The following is a 16,485-nucleotide window of genomic DNA, read 5'->3' as shown; positions in this document are numbered from 1 at the left end:
CGTAAAAAGTTATTACGGTGCAAGGTTTGAGAAGCGGTCTTTTGTTGCTGACAAGGAGAAAAATAATAAACAAGAAAAGTTTGAGAAGGCTAAGCTTCAGCTTCTATTCCTCAACCAGACGGTGAAGTCAGACTTTGGGTTCCTGCCCAACCTTAACGCAAAGGGTAAGATTGTAAGCTTGCGAGCCGAGTCTCTCCACCTAATGTATCGGTTTGTCTTAGTCTGTCAATTCTCGTCTCGTCAGACCCTTGTCTGACAAAACGAACAAAACTTGGAAATATCCTGCAGGCACCCTGGAGCAGGCATGAGGCATAGCACCGGAATCATGCGCAGGATGCTGCAGGCAGGGAGTAGGGAAGCTAAGCAGAGTATATAACGGAAACACAGCAAGCAAGGAGGAAAGGGAGACCAAACAAGAAACATAAGCAGACAAGACATGCATGATACAGGGCACAACAAAGGACAGGGAACAAGGCAAGGAACACAGGGGATGGGGTGAGGAGCCGGAATCCTCAGACGCTTCTCCTTTAAGCAAGGACAGGACATCTTAACTGGGACATGGGGAGAGGAAGCGAAATCCTCAGATGATTCAGGGAAGAAGGGCAAAGGTACACAAAACACTGACACACATAAATACAGGAACTAGCCTAGGACTATAAGATAACAATTGGAGATTCCGTCACATCATACGGCCATAGTATGCTTAGCCCACCACTACACCAAAGTACTCCAATGACGGTGGGTCCTAACGCTAAAGCCTGCCTACTGAATTACTAATAGACTAAACATGAACCCCAAACACACATCAGAGAGACATACATGTAGACTGCAGACAGACAAACAGAACACACGGGTGGGGTGCACCTTATAAAGGAAACAGAGCTGAAGCAAAGAGCAGGACTGGAATCCAGGAATCAGGGGTACAAAACAGAGCATACAGAAATCCAGGAATGGATCAAGCTACACATGGGAACTGAGGCAGGATGGACCCCGACAATGCTAAAATTAAAAAAAAAACAACAACAACAACCTGTTCATCTGATGTTCAGAAAGCACAGCACTTGAGCCAAAATAATTTAACATTAAAAACAACTTATTACAGTAAGATCAGTAAAGCTGTGAAAGTCACTACCAATAGAGATGTTCTATGACACCGTCTAAAAATGGCTGTTTTTTTTTAATTAAATGTAAATATACAGCTAAATGAAAAACACGTGTGAGAGTAAGGTCTTAGCGTGTACCCTTTTCATCCTCCAATTGGCATCCAGCTGTAAGGTTGGCTGATGGAGCTGGTAGATGGTTACTCCAACCTGCAAACACCACTGACCCAAATAATAGGCAGAATCCTTGAGTAGGATTGATGGCGAGAAGAAGGCGGCGGTATAGAGAGAAGTAACAGTCCAGAGATCAGAAGGCATCTAGTGGGCTGAATGACAAAGCCCAACAAAACAGGGATACCCTCTGAGAGGGGACAACTGAACGCCTGCATAGCACGAGGCGCATCAGGGGGTATGTATGAGGACGTCGGCCCGTCCCATGGGGGTCTTGAGGTAAGTCCTGACGCCAGGCCAATTATTCTCGCTGCCGGTAACCTGCCGCTGTGTGGCTCGGGATACAGCCGCTGTTCACAACTACGCTTATTCTGAGCTCATGGCAGCTTCTCTTTCTATTTTGTGTTAAATATGGCCTTGGACTCCCCACTTTTTTACTGTAGCACTGATGGGTCTACTGTGCCTGCGAGTTTTTGCAGTTCCCATGGTCCATGATAGAAGTCACCCATGGCCCACACTATCTGTGAACGGCCTAACACACCATCATCGGGATTCGCGGGCTGACATCGCTTTTCCTTGTTGGAGTTGGGTTTAGAATTGAACTCAGACGGCGTCCCGCTTGCAGGGAGTGAATGTAATGCGGGTTTAATGTCTGTATATTGGAAAAGGACGTTGATCCAAGGAGAAATCCGATCACCTCTTGGAGTCAAGAAGGAATTTTTTCCCCTGATGGCAGATTTCGAAGTCGCTTAATTACGGGGGGTTTTTTTTGCCTTCTTTTGGATTTGGAGTAGGAAGGTTGGGTAGAAGAGTTGAACTCGATGGACTTAGGTCTTATTTACGATGTAACTATGTAACTATAGCCCGGTCTACAGCATGCCTTCCACTCCCTGTGACCGCTTTAATTCCTAAACAGAACGAGCCGGACGCGCTGCAGCCATCTGCGGTTCCTTTTGTCTCGTAACCCCGCTCCAGAACTGCAGGGTCCCTCGGGGATTTTGCGCTGTTAATCTGTAATGTTCTCCTTTTGATTTTCATGTGTTTTTTCCTTTCTTTGTATAAATATAGATTTAATTTAGTCTTTCTCTCTATAAACGGTTCCCAGATTTCCCCTCGGGTGGGATTTGGGAATTCATTTGAACGATTCCACGCTTGAGAGTGCTTGCTGCAGTTTCAGTGCCTGTAGTTAGAAGCAGTTTGGAGACAGAGATAAGGATTGAGGACAATTCTGCCAGAAAGAGGTCACTTTATCCAGGTTGCCTCATTTTATCAGAAATATAGCAATTTGTCCAATCTTGATATTTTAGTTTGTATTTGTGATTTAACAGAATACAGGAGTAATTCACATACAGAGAGGATACAAAAGCCGAAGTCGCATTTAAGAAGTGGTGATTTTCATGCGAAAAAAGCTCTGATGGCCATTGATAGCATAAATACATCTTTAATGCATCGTGATGACAAATAGTCAAAGCATTATTCAGACTGTCGGAGCCGTGCTAGATAAGCATGTATTCTGATTTTCAGCTTAGGGTCCATTTAACCCTTAAGATATGGGTGGTCAATTTGTAAAGCCTTGTAGGAAGCTCAGACATAAAACGGTGATTTCTGTTAATATTTCCGGAGTACAAATCAAGCCAACGTCTACAAATAATAAACTAATAGTAAAAAGCATGGAATAAAAGCAGTCACTCGGAAACCTGACATATTCATCTACAGCGTGTTACAAAACAGCTATAAACGTAGAAAGGGTAAAATATGTAGAAGGAAACCCATTGCGGTCTATACAAGGCGCAGCTAACAGGTAGCTTTGCCCCGAAGACTGCGCGCGAAACTGAATTCTGCAATGAAAGAATAAATCTTAAAAATGACACGTAATGTGCAACACCTTCTACGATCATCAGCAACCCTCTGCCTCCCGACTAAAACGCTGCCCCACAAAACAGTTTCCGCAATTCCATATACCTACAGCTCCAGGCAAAACTGGTTTGCAAATAATGAATTTGCCAATACGTGGGTTACATGCAATGAAATATTACATGCAAATAAATGTGATGAGGGAACTGTTGGTGCTTACAATCTGTAGGTAATGTCCGTGTGATTTGTATGTCCTGCTTATAAATACTACAGAATTGCTTCAATGGCATTAATTAACACATTTATACTGGTATATACTGGTTATACTGGTATATATATATAAACTGGTATCTATAACCAAATCTTCTTGTCACCTATATGTTTGCGTTCATCCTGTGCAGTCAGAAGATATAATCATAGAATCGGATTTAGCAGCAGCTCAGAGCCTTCATTATAGACATTTATATCAATAACCAGCTGTTATTACAGTTCCTCTAATAATTGGAGAGATTGGGCCACTTCCAAGGTCGCATGGCCCTCTATCTGCCTTTGCATAATATAATGGTAACCGCGAATGACATAGGTGTATATATATATATATATATATAGTGTGCCAACGGGTATGTGTCTTCTTCTTGTCTAGGTGCCTCATCACATGGTGGACCTTTGTTGGCTTCCCTCGGCATTCCCAACAGACCTCTCCAAACGCACTTTGATATCAAGCACTTTCTGACGTTCAGGGTGAATGGCGTCTCTCCTCTCAGCCTTTTCCCCAACTTTAATGCTGTGAGTATATGTTATATATCGTTATATTACCAACAAGAAGCTGAGCACCACTTTTATACAGGGTTATCAAATCCAAAGTTTATCTGCAGGCCCAGGTCTGAACTTTCAGCATTGGAGAGGTTTTACACTCCAGCATTGAATAGATTACCTGCGCAGACTGAGAATACAGAGATTAGGGTCATTGCTTTGAGTGAAGCAAAGAAACAGACTGCACGTTGGGATCCATATCTTTAAGTAAAACGTTACTGTGTTGCATAGTTTTTGTTAGTTACAATGCATCTATTACATTGTATCATTCTGCTAACAGAAGGCAGACTGCCTGCTCCCTGCATCCCCTTCAAATGTTAACGGTGCTCAGCACAAGCACTATTACAGTCTTCTCCCTGCATAGAACCAGCCAGGGTACCCCATCGGCAACCGGAGCGCCCTTTAAAAAAGATCCAACCCTACTGTTACCCCCCCCCCTCATTATGCCCGGTCGTTAATCGCATTCATCTACTGTATTCTCTGGAAAGCAGTGACTTTCATGGGCCGGCTGGTTTTTCGTTCTCTTGCTCTAGCGATTTCTTTGTCTCCAGAGCCATTTCATGCCATCCCCTGTTGTTCTGGTTGTAAACTTGTTTCAAATGATAAGTTTAATTGGTGAAAAAGCCTGCTTAAAATTCATGGAGTGTTTTATGAAGCCGTGCCACTAATACCCGGAAACACTCGCAGATTTTTAAACGTAATAACATCCCCGATCCGGGAATCGCCCCATTGCTAGCACTTAATATACAGGTAAGAGGTCTGGCAAGAAACAATGTGTCCCCTTTCTAAGCCGTATTCTAACCAGTCCTTTAGTAAATAAAAATAAAATACAATCTATAATGTAATAAAAATATAAATCACAAAATACCATATTTTTCGCTTAAAGGCAAGCCCACTAGGGTGTAGTTCATATGGAATGATGGAAGGCTCAACTTATTAAGTATCCTCTTTATCAGAATCAGAGTCGATTGAGTATCCTATGCATTATTCGTTATGTTCTCGCTGCATTAATCTGTACCAATCCTGCCGGGAAGCCAACCTCTGCCAAATGAAGTAGGTAGGAAGTTTGGGTTTTTCTAAGGAAAAAAAAGTGCCCAGGAACTCTGTTTCTGAGTCAGAAGCGGGGGGTTTGTGTAACCACCTCTGCCGTTTATATAGGGAAGCTATTTCTATGGATTGAGTCCTCTTCTAGTGAGGAAAAAGATGGAGAATTGAGTCTTTGTTAGATGACTTTTCGCCCGTCTATAATGCCAGCATTGTCCTTAGCTCTGGCCTGAGGCTTAGGATGATTATCTTATCTCCTGCATGACTGTCAGGGGAGCGACTGTTTTTAAGGCTGATCGTATTTCTCTGCAAAACTATTTAGCCAAATAGACAGGTGCATCTGTCTTCGAGGCACGAGTCTGGGAGGGCGAGAGGCGTTATCAGTGCCCCAAATTCCGCTCAGAGGAGTGAGCAGCATGGCAATGCCGGGATGATTAATGGGCTGTCTGGGATCCAAACTATTCCACGATCCAAAGCCCTATGTGCGATGACAAACAGTAGAATAGTTTTTTGTGCATAAAACTTCCAGTGTGCTTCAGCTTTAAATATGAAAGTTGGTGTGAATGGGGAGTCTCCTCGAAAAAAATATTTTTCTCCTTAAGTATAAAATACAGTGCTGTATACAGTGATGGAGGTTAGTCTCTGATTGTTTGTGGCTAATGAAGCCAGTTCCTCTATATACTTTCTCCCTAGAAGCTCTTAACATCCGGAACTCTCCACCCCTTCACCCTTAATCCCTTTGTGATAGAGGACGTACCAGGTATAATAACAATAACAATAACAATAATCAAACAATAATTTCAAGTTCTGAGGGAGAAGGGGATGACCCCAGATAAGAGCCGAATAAAAGTGATGCCGTTTTGAGGTCTATGAAGATGTGGATAGAAGGTCCTACTCAGGGCCGGCCCTGGTCCTACTATAGGCAGTGTATATAGGATTATGTAGACTTGAGCCCTGTGCATGTTGTATCAAAGCCGCCATTTTCCTGAACCTGACGGCGAGGGTCCTGCACATAACGGCGGCCAGCACTGTTTATATATAAAGCCTAATTCTTTTATATTGCTTACTTAATAATGTTGTTGTTTTTGTATTTTCTGTCTGTTTCTAGATGGATCCTGTACAAAAAGCTGTAATTAATCACACGTTTGGTGGGCCATCTCCTCCAAAAAGGAAACCTTTTATATCTTGCAATATCTGTCATCTCAGGTTCAACTCTCTGGTAAGAAGCCATTCCTCCCAAAATAAAAATGAAATGTTATTCATAAACTTGGAACGACTTTGTTTTTGGTATGTTTGGTATGAGTAACCATATTTTTTAGCCACTATTATTAATTATTATTTACATTTTACCGTTTTTCTGATCTGCATAGACAATCATTGTTCTTTTTTTCGGTTCAGGAATAAATTTGTTGCCCACATTCACTCTCATTTCACATTCTCACTCTCTCACACTCTCATTCTCGTCCATGCGCACGCACCTTCTTGTTTTTCATCTACTCTCTTCATCCGCGAACATTACCCGGAGCAGACTTCCACCAAAATGGCAGCACGTCCAGTGACATCCTCTCCCCGATTGGAGGATCGTACTTTACTGTTTCTTTAATTCAAATTGTCTTGGATTTAATGTTTTTCCCCAGTTTTGGTGCACAGACACAATATTCCTTATCGCTCTGCATACAGAGCCGGACAGATCCATTCATGGGCTTACTTGGAAAGTAATAGCGCTTCTGCCGTATCAGATTAGACACTTTAGGGGTTACGTTCAAATCCACGATCAGTGGCGTTCTCCTCTCTCAGCATGAACCCCGGCCCCCTGCAGTCTCTAATCAACGCGCTGATTTGATGTTTATCCGCAGGCTTTCCCCACCTGCAGAGAGAAGCTCTCTATTCTCTTTCCTGCAACATTTACTCAAGTTATGTTTGCTTGTTAAAATTAAGAAGATGCAAAGCCCGATGTGAAGGGTAAAAGCAAGACAGACATGCTGTGTGAGAAAGACACTCTCATAGCTTGTGACTGTCTAACGATTTATGGCATGAAAGTGAATGGTGTGCACTGGGTGGCCCCCCGGGACACACCGGCTACACACATCTCTCACTATTGGCGTTACAGACACTTAAAAAATGACATAATTAGCTCATGATAGGTGGAAACGGGGAGGAAAAAGTGTGCGTAGTATGATTAATGAACACTGATAATGCGATGGTCGAAAAGCTTTAATAACGTAATAGAAAACATCTCAATCAACCATTCTCAAAGACACGCAACTGACCGGCAAGAGGATTGCTACAAAGTTACTAAAGAACATTACGAGAAACCCCTAGCGGCAGCCGTGTATAAAAATGAATGGAAAGCCGCGAAGCAATTAGCAGGACTCCAGCGGACAGAATCTGACTCCTGACTTTCTAGAAGCTCCGCAGCTCACCAAATGTTGTGTAAACTCCCCAGTTTTCCAGGCTGGTGAAGATAGAAGAACCACCAGAGAGGGAGTAATTTCTAAGCTGGGACCAGATCCCCGCTGCACCTAAAGACTAAATATATTAACCCCTGTAGACAGGGAAGCCTGGTGCATGTAGGAGAGCTCCGCAGGTCAAACTAAGATGGGAAAACAGGCCTGGAGTAAATCTAGGGAGGGTTTAGGTTGAAAATACCATTCCTGAAAGTCATACCAGGCCGTTCTGGCTTCAAACTGGTTAAATACAGCATGGTGTATAGGAAAGTGCTTGGAGGCGGCGTCCAGCATTGTCAGTCTCTGCTCGGCGTACTTTTTTGTAGCCGCTTCTTATCAGCATCTTGCAGGCATGCCATCAGTATGCACCTCATTATCCCAACAATAATATCTTCTGAATGCAAATAGAGGGTGGCTGGCGTGGAGCCCCCATCCGCAGTGTCTTCAAACCTCTCTCCCCCTTGCTTATATTTTTCGCAGTGGAAGACGATCTTACTGCTTGTCTTTGCGGTTAGCGAGGGGCTCCACCATCTTATCTCTACCCTGGAAAACACAGATTGTGGAAGCAGCTGTTTGAGGAAAACAAATGCCCCTAGGACATGGTTATTCCACTGAGACCCCAAAAAATGTTTACTTAGATAACGTGTCCCCGGCCCTAGACCCAGTGACCCGGTTATTGTCTTTTTTTCAGAATATTTTGTCTCGATCTTAGCATTTTTAGATATAAATGTAACCTGGGCAACTGTTACTAGGCCATAAACCCAGAATACCTTTTGCAAACGAATAAAATAAGGAGATTGTTATATTTTCTGTGATATACAACCTACTCTGCGGAATAGGACTCCGAGCTGCCTGCGTACGCCGAGTGTCACCTTTCCTAGCTGATTTCAGACACTTCTGATGTCAGAAGCCCCGTACCTGAGCTTTTGCGACACTACTTGGCTTTAGCTTCATTAGCAGTATAAATATTTATTTATCCATTATTTATTTATATATATATAGAGAGCGCCAACAATTTACCCATCCATTAATTCCTATAAATGTTTATATAAAGAGCCCCCTCCAAATGCTTGAATAGATTTTAGGAATTGGATTAGGATTTTTGAGTAATAGATGGAGAAATGCGGCAATTATGTTTTTACAAACAGATTTTTTTCCTCTTATTCTAACCATAGAAGGTTTTTCAGACATAAAAGTGAATTTAAATAGTATTTTTTTCTAGATTTCTTAACCAGATAGCGGTTCCGTTTTTTAATCTCCCATCCAGCGTTAGTCGGCTTCTTTGTTCATTGGCAGTTTTTCCCCTCTGCTTGACTGCAGGCATTAATCGTCTCTGTGATTGCAGAACCCTGCGTTCCGTACATCGGCAGGCATCTGACCTCATCGCGGTTATCTAGACTGAGAAGCACAGCAGACATATGACAGCATAGATCGGCCCGTTATACCCCCGACCCAGCCGTGCTATTATATATCATATCATGCGATAAAGATTCCGGAACATTGTTATTGATTTAGATTTATTGTCGGCTTCTTGGTGAAGGAGCATTTTGTCCGGGGGATCAGCCACTGGGATCATGAAATAGCAGCTGTGTTCAAAGTGGCAAATATTAGCCTAAGCTCTCATGTCATTTTGTTTTTAATATTATTTTCCTTTGGTTTTTCTATGCTGCATGTTTCACAACCACTTTGAAAGAAGGGATTTGCAAAAAAAGTGGTAAATTGCAACCCCCTTCATATGTATCATAAAGTCCAGTGAGTCTCCTCGCGCATGGAGTTATGTGTTGTGTAGGGTCAGATCAGGCCAAACGGGACAGTTTGGCCTTTAACCCCTTAAGGACAATAGGCAGTCCCTAAACCCATTGAAAACAATGCATTTTAAACGCGTACAAGTACAGGCTTTGTCATTAAGAGGTTAAAAATGGATCGTGAAGTATGGGGGTTACATGCTGCTAACATTCACCTTTGCGTTTTGTTTCTTAAATCCCCGTTATCAATGCAAGCCAAGGAAGCCATAATGGCCAAAATCACTGGAATCGTTAAAAAAGCGGTATTATATCCAATGTAATCCCAAAAACTGATTCTTGTATTGTACTCTTTCACAGAACCAAGCCGAGGCTCATTATAAGGGTCACAAGCATGCGCGGAAACTCAGAGCCTTAGAGAGCGCGAAGCACAAACAGAAGCAACATGGCCGGAGTCGAGAGAGAGCAACGCAGAACACCAAAAGAAGAACAAATCCTCACAATGCAAGTAAGATCATCATAAAAAGTACAAAACAACTGGAAAGGTCCTTGTGGTGCAGAAAAACATTTCTCTCAAGGCATCAGATATTTAGATAAAAAGTGCCATACGATACACAGAAAAGGGGGCATAAAAGGCAAAGACCTTTCAATTCCCGGCTTTATTAAAATAATAACGACCAACAGACCAAGAATTTAGTGCCACCCGGTGAACACCGCTCCAAAAAACACCTAGGGCATAAATATTGGGGATTCCGTCAAACTATATGGCCATATCGCCCGCCACGACGGCAAAGCACCCCAAGTTTGGCGAGTCGGCTAATTTTCCGTGGTTATGGAACGGAATCGGTGGGACTGCATTTTAACCCAATACGACTCTCATGCAATTTAAAGCCATCTCTCAAAAAACCTGGCTGGTGTCTCACACAGAAGTAAAGTAACTTTAATTATGAAAAAAATCATAATTTTAGACAAAAATAAAACAACCCATATATTTGTAATAAATGCTGCGTTAGAAATGTCATTCTGGAAAGGTTAAGGTTTCCTGGAATAGGTATTTTTATCTTGCAAATGTTTTTTTCTTGGAAACACTTAATTATCATGTGATATAAAGATGGACACTCATAGGTTGTTGAAATAGAGACTGAAAAATCCTCTGTCGTTTTTATATTATACCTTTTCAGGAAAGGATAATATTCTATTATATATATTCTAGTTATTATATATATCGTAAGTGGAAGCTCTCAGTAGTAAATAAATACACAAAGTCTGATAAGATCTGCTTCGGAGGAGGGCTGCGTTTAGGAGAAACTCTCTAGTGACCCAGTCTTCAGATCAGGCTGAGAAGAGATTCCTCTTTGATGTCACTTTCGGGTCGGTAACGTTTGCCTGGGAAGGGGTCTGCGATAAGCCTGAAGAAGCATTTGCTAATTGCGTTTGAAGTTGCCGGCAGAGATAATTGCTTGATTGTCCCAGCAGGACTCCGGTGCCTGTTGTGTTCGCATGCAAAAGAAAAATGTTATACAACAATTTCTTTTAGGGTTAGGATGCTGCATAGTAAATGTTATCGGGAGAGGGGGGGTATTGACCTGCCAAATATGAAAGCAGGGTCTCAGGTTGTAGAGATTTTGTGGTTTTAACGGTAAAATAACAGAAGCTGGCTCTGATGAGGCATAGCGTGCTTTTTGTACACAAGGAACATGTGACCCCGGCTTAACTGATGTAAAATGATGGTCAATCTATTGCTCTGCAGACCCTTCACTCACGACTGCTACAAGTGCCCAAAGCGGCATTTCTAGCCACGATGACCTAGAAGCAGAACCCTCTCCTCTGGCTCAGACTCCAGAACCCACCACGACTGACCATGAAGAAGACTGCTCGTCTCCGGAGGCTGCAGAAAGCCCAGATGGACCCTTAGACTCCGAAGCTGTAGTACCAGTGACAAACTATACCCCCGAGAAAGACCCTGATGACAACTGCGAGACAGCGAAGGAGAGCGAGAAGGATGCAAAAGGCAGGGAGCACCTCTACTGCATGACCTGCAAAGTCACTGTGAACTCCGCATCCCAATTAGAAGCTCACAACGCGGGTAACGTTACCCCTTACCTTCATTTGCCTGTCATGTCACAAATAAACTCTTAGGGTCAATTGTTAGTAATGCAAGCGATGGCCAGTGCGGTTTTAAACAAAAAAACTGAAAAATACACATGTTATGTATGAAAAATTCCAAGGCTGACTCTTTTTCTTTTAAAAATCAAAATAACTCTGATGTTCCCAGTGACTTTCAATACATGCAGTGCCAGATGTGATAAGTATGTAAGATTTATCAGATTTAGTTCATCACGGCCCGGATTGCTGTCAGTTGTTTTTAGTTCTTTGTAAATGCGCGGATTCGTACTTTCAGATCTGTGGATTTCCTTCCGCTGCGGGGCGTTACATTATTTTCTGATGCAGCGTTACATGCGTCAGAGAGCCCTGATCTGCCAGCGGTGTCTTTCTACGATGATACTTTGTGGAACTCTACCTGAGTCACAATGTGTCTTTTCTACCAATGTCTAAAACATTTAGAGAGGCAAAGTCTTTTGTAGCAAAGAGGCAGGTAAATGGTGGTTTGTTGCTTACGGATTCCATCTGAACAGGAGCGAAGCATCGGTCCATCCTGGAGGGACAGAACATCCACCCGAGGAAAGGGAGAGGCAAAACCCTGAACCGGGCAGCCAGGAAACCAAAACGGATCGGCAACAAAACCAGTGTTGGGATTCAGAGCAAGACGTTCAGCTGTCCAATATGCGAGATCCACGTGAACTCCGAGACACAACTTAAACAGGTGAGGGCCATTGAAGTAAATGAATAACACTTAAAATATAAGAAGTCTCACTCCAGAAAGAACAAGACTTGCATTTCCCAATTATTCCCGGCCATTCGATCTGCAAGAAATCTTTCCGATTAAATTAGCTTAATACAGAGTTAGCCACCTATATACTGAAGAGGCGTGCGGGACAGAGGGCCATTCAGAAAGCAAAGGTTTTAATCATAACACATAGAGTGTCAGAAAGACAGGAACCAGCAAAGACATTTCCCGCAGATAAAAATGCGTTTTAACAATCTTTTACGCGTCGGCAAAAGACAGGGCCGTTCACCTCTCACAGGCAAACATGTTATCTGTATGTGGAAAGGAACATGGCATAACCATTCTCTTACACGCAAGCAGGTAACAGGAGAGGTAGCTAGCCTTAGACTTTCCATGGGACTCGGCCTTCGGCGGCAGGTCCGTTGGGAAGATGGCGGTAACCCTGCTGCAAAACTACGGGATCAGGCCTGCTGGGATACCGCCGCTGAACGGGCTCCTCGTCCAGTCCATTAACACTATGGAGGACTGTGCTTCCGCAAACCTTTCTGGAAGACTTCATTTATAATAGAAATATAGCAGAGCAAAGCATACATAGAACCAACGGCCCACCTGCGCATGGAGACGCATTTCTCTGAATTAAGTTCTTTTCTTTTCTGTATTACCTTGCAGCACATGAGCAGCCGGAGACACAAAGACAGGCTGGCTGGGAAGCCACCGAAGCCTAAATTCAGTCCGTTTAGCAAGTTTCAGAAGAATACAGCATTGGCCGTGAGTATGCGTGTGTGGAGCGAATGCACGTTAAAGAGATATATGTGTGAGAAATATATACAGCGTATGCTATAGAACTTTATGCATGAGCGGGGCAAACGGCTGGCAGAGAAATGTGCAAAAACCAGTACATGTTTTTATTATTTGTTTTATACCAATTCATGTAGTGTGTACGTATAAACTTAATAAACAAAATAAATGATATAAATGATAGATGGCTCAAAGGGACGGGAAATATTTACTGTTTAAATAAGTGAAATATAATAATATAAACGTATCAGTTTATTAATTTAACCATTCCAATTCACCAATTAATAATATAATTTAAAAGAGATATTCTAACACATTATATTGTAAATTATTATATAAAAATCTTTGTGGATCTTATCTGTAAATATCAATAATACAATTTAATTAATGAATTAAAATAATGAAAACAATTAAAAACAGTTCATTCACGCAATAGATTAATAAACGTAAAGGCACGCTAAAAAAAAATGCCTAAAAGCCCCTCCTGGGTCAGAGAGCTATCCTTAAAAAATGTTTTAACCCCAGCACCATGGGGCATTACTAAAGTCTTATAGCAGGGAACTCGTCCATGTGTCAAAAATGTTGTTTTCTTGTTTTGGGTTTACATCAGCAAAAAGGCAGACTAAATGGACCCAAAGGTTCTTATCTGCTGTCAAATTGTATGTTTCTATGTAACAAACCGTAAGCGCATTCTCCATCCCCGAGCCTATTCAGATAGACCTGATAAAACATACTATACAAAATACCAGGAATTATCCCCAAACGATCATGTGTTTTTTCTTCTCACTCTTAGACCAGACTGGCCCTGCAGAAACATCTGACTAAGACTCTGGCGGCGCGCTTCCTTCCGAGCGCCCTCACTCCAGCGACTGTCTGCGCTCTCCCAGGCTCTCTCGCTCTGCGTCCTGCTACGGCCGCCGCACTCTTCCAGACCCCTCTGCTGGGGCCGGCTCTCTTTCGAAGCGCTCCCCCAGCCTTGAGGCCAGCTGCAGCACCCATCATGTTTGCTCCATACTAACCTGGACCCTTATACAGAACTCTATGACTACAGAGAGCGCAGCGGGGGATTTCCCACAATCACAGCAATCTGGGTTGTCATATTATATATATCATTGTTGCTTCACTCATGGTCTAAAGCACATTCTCCATCTTGGATACTGGTGTAGCCATCCAAGCCATACAGACTTGAAGAGATAGCCTTTCTGGCCCATGTCAAACTACTTTTTATCACGGCTGGTGGGAGGTGGAGGTTCGAGAATCTCCTTAACCACCATTGCACTGGGGTCAGGGAACTCCTATCTCATATCAGGGAGAATGAAAGCATTACGAGAGTCTCCCTGCCGGAGAGGGACGATCGATTTTAGCAATAAGAGGAATCTGCTTATGGCCTAAGCGGAAGTAGGGAAGGCCTACGAGGAATACGTATTATTGTCTTAACGGACAGTCTGTAGCATCTACAAAGAATTTCATATGGACAGAACGTACACTTCTATATAAGTGCAAAGTTGTATAAAAACTCTTAATTTCAAGAAAAACAGAAAATAGGGCTGTCCCGAGAACAGGTATGGAGATAAGATATAACCCAGCGGGGATAAAAGGAGGTACTTTACAGGAATGATTCCCACAGAAGTTGAAATGTCGAATGCGTTTCACAATAAAAGCTCAGCCGTAGATTAGTGCTCTTTTTTAGTGGAAAATGTTGGTGGACGTGGACGCTCCTCTTCCTTACATCTCTCGTGGTGCCACTAATCAAACTTAATGGAACAGTTTTGTAATACTTTAATCCTAGCTGGCTTACCTCTTCCCGAGAGCGCCGTCTTTTCAACAGTTTGTGATCTCTGTAAGGAATACATGTCTATCACAGACATCATATACAACCTATATCCATTCCTTGTTCCACCAGATTGACTCCAGCAGCTGGGCTCAGAATGCAAGAGGCGTTAGACAGACGGCTTTTCTTCTGCTAGGGATCGGAAGCAGATTCTGCATATCAGAAAACACCATATTCTCGGCAGAAAATCACGTTAAATAAATTAAAATCTTTACTGGGTTCATTTATCCATAGAAACCCAATTAATCATTGCTGTCATTTATATAAAAGTGTGTACAATCGGGGTTAAAGGCGTACGGCCAGGAATACCTTTTGTTAACATTACAGAAGCAAAGCCATAAATAAAGGTCTCAGCTCAGCAGGTAGTAACGGGAAGCAGGTAGTAACGGGAAGCAGGTGATAGTAACGGGAAGCAGGTAGTAACGGGAAGCAGGTGATAGTAACGGGAAGCAGGTGATAGTAACGGGAAGCAGGTGATAGTAACGGGAAGCAGGTGATATGATGATCTATGAAATACAGAGTATTGTTAGCACGCTCATTTTTCATGTTACCCTCCCTTAAAGAGCTTTTGAGTTTTATTTTCTGACCTTGCCCAGAAGCCAGGTATTTTATAGAATGCCTTATTGCACGCTTTGCCTCAATACAAACCAATGTCCCGCTGTTTAGCAGAAAAAAAAGGTTCAAACGGATATACTGTGTATATAGCAATGCAATTTACGTTGTCTACTTTTGCAGATGGATTCATATTGATGAACGGAGGTTTAAATAGTTCCGTTAAAAAACCTTCCTGCAATAGCATGTTAATGCACTAAAAGAAAGCATTCGTCAAATTATTTTGTCCAGCAAACAAGGAAAAGTAGATGTTTATAGTGAAGCAGATTATTCTATAAAAATATATAATCTATAGAACTAATAAAAAGGAATAGAGAACAAATAGAAATGCATTTTGCACAAAGCTTATGTTTACTTAGATTATACGGAATTTGTGCAATGAAATTTATTGCTAAAAAAAAGGCATTTGAGCCATTTGGAATCAAACAGGGGGTTTCAGTCCACGTGTCCCTTAAAATAAAATAATGTGTTTTTTTTTAAAAAAACTATTGTTAATTCTCTTCTTCCAAATAGATGGCCATGTTACTTTATATAATACGTACCTATTTTGTGTAGTTAAGTAGCGCTTCTCCTTCTTTTTTTAAGGAAGATTTGCCGTTCCTAGTGGGCAAAGCCCCTTCCTAACAGAAACCACAGTAGTTGGGAAGCTGCAGCGTCAGATACGGTGAGAGATAGCGACTGCCTGCGGCGACTCCCAGAGATAAGCAAGCGCTCATTCTCGTATAAAGCAAAGCCGTCATCCACAAATAAAAGACAGTTCACAAAAACATTGCACGGACAGAATCCCTAGGAACGTAGTCTAAACTGGTCAGCAATAGGGTATGAAACTTTTCTCTATTAACCTTAATGGCATTCTGGGACCCTGCGGAGAGCATTGTGGGCATCGTGCCAACGCACCCTGCAGTCAATGTGCTGAGCGCAATGCATATTAAGTGCGGGATGGGACCCTCGTTTCTCATCCTTGCCAGAAGGGCAGAAATGAGCTTCCATGTTCTTAATCTTACCACCCTAGGGTGCTTTGGGCCTTTCTTACAACCTACTAGATACCCACTAGATGCAAAAAGCAAAGCTCTCCCGTTTTAAAGCTTCCATAGATCCTGGCTTTGTTTCGGGGCAAAAACAAGCATTAAATAAAACCGATAGGTTACAGATTCTGCATGCGCAACCAAAAAGTCACCATGTAACGGGTACAGCTGTCAATATATATATAATATCTTAAAAGAAG

General features: G+C 42.3%; 1 protein-coding gene across 1 annotated transcript in view; it reads left to right on the top strand.

Annotated features, from left to right (window-relative positions):
* Positions 1-13,878, top strand: part of ZNF385C (zinc finger protein 385C) — a 66,999-nt gene extending 53,121 nt beyond the window's left edge. The window contains exons 3-9 of the mRNA XM_053453829.1: positions 3,769-3,911; positions 6,091-6,201; positions 9,532-9,679; positions 10,922-11,257; positions 11,808-11,995; positions 12,689-12,787; positions 13,611-13,878. Coding sequence (XP_053309804.1) covers positions 3,769-3,911; positions 6,091-6,201; positions 9,532-9,679; positions 10,922-11,257; positions 11,808-11,995; positions 12,689-12,787; positions 13,611-13,835 — 1,250 coding nt within the window. The 3' untranslated portion in view covers positions 13,836-13,878. The remainder of the gene's footprint in view (positions 1-3,768; positions 3,912-6,090; positions 6,202-9,531; positions 9,680-10,921; positions 11,258-11,807; positions 11,996-12,688; positions 12,788-13,610) is intronic.
* The last annotated feature ends 2,607 nt before the right edge of the window (positions 13,879-16,485 follow it).

This window comes from Spea bombifrons, chromosome 13 (genome assembly GCF_027358695.1).
Source record: "Spea bombifrons isolate aSpeBom1 chromosome 13, aSpeBom1.2.pri, whole genome shotgun sequence".
Lineage (NCBI taxonomy): Eukaryota > Metazoa > Chordata > Amphibia > Anura > Pelobatidae > Spea > Spea bombifrons.
The sequence above is the reverse complement of the archived record's forward strand: the minus strand, read 5'-3'. Positions and strand labels throughout refer to the sequence as shown.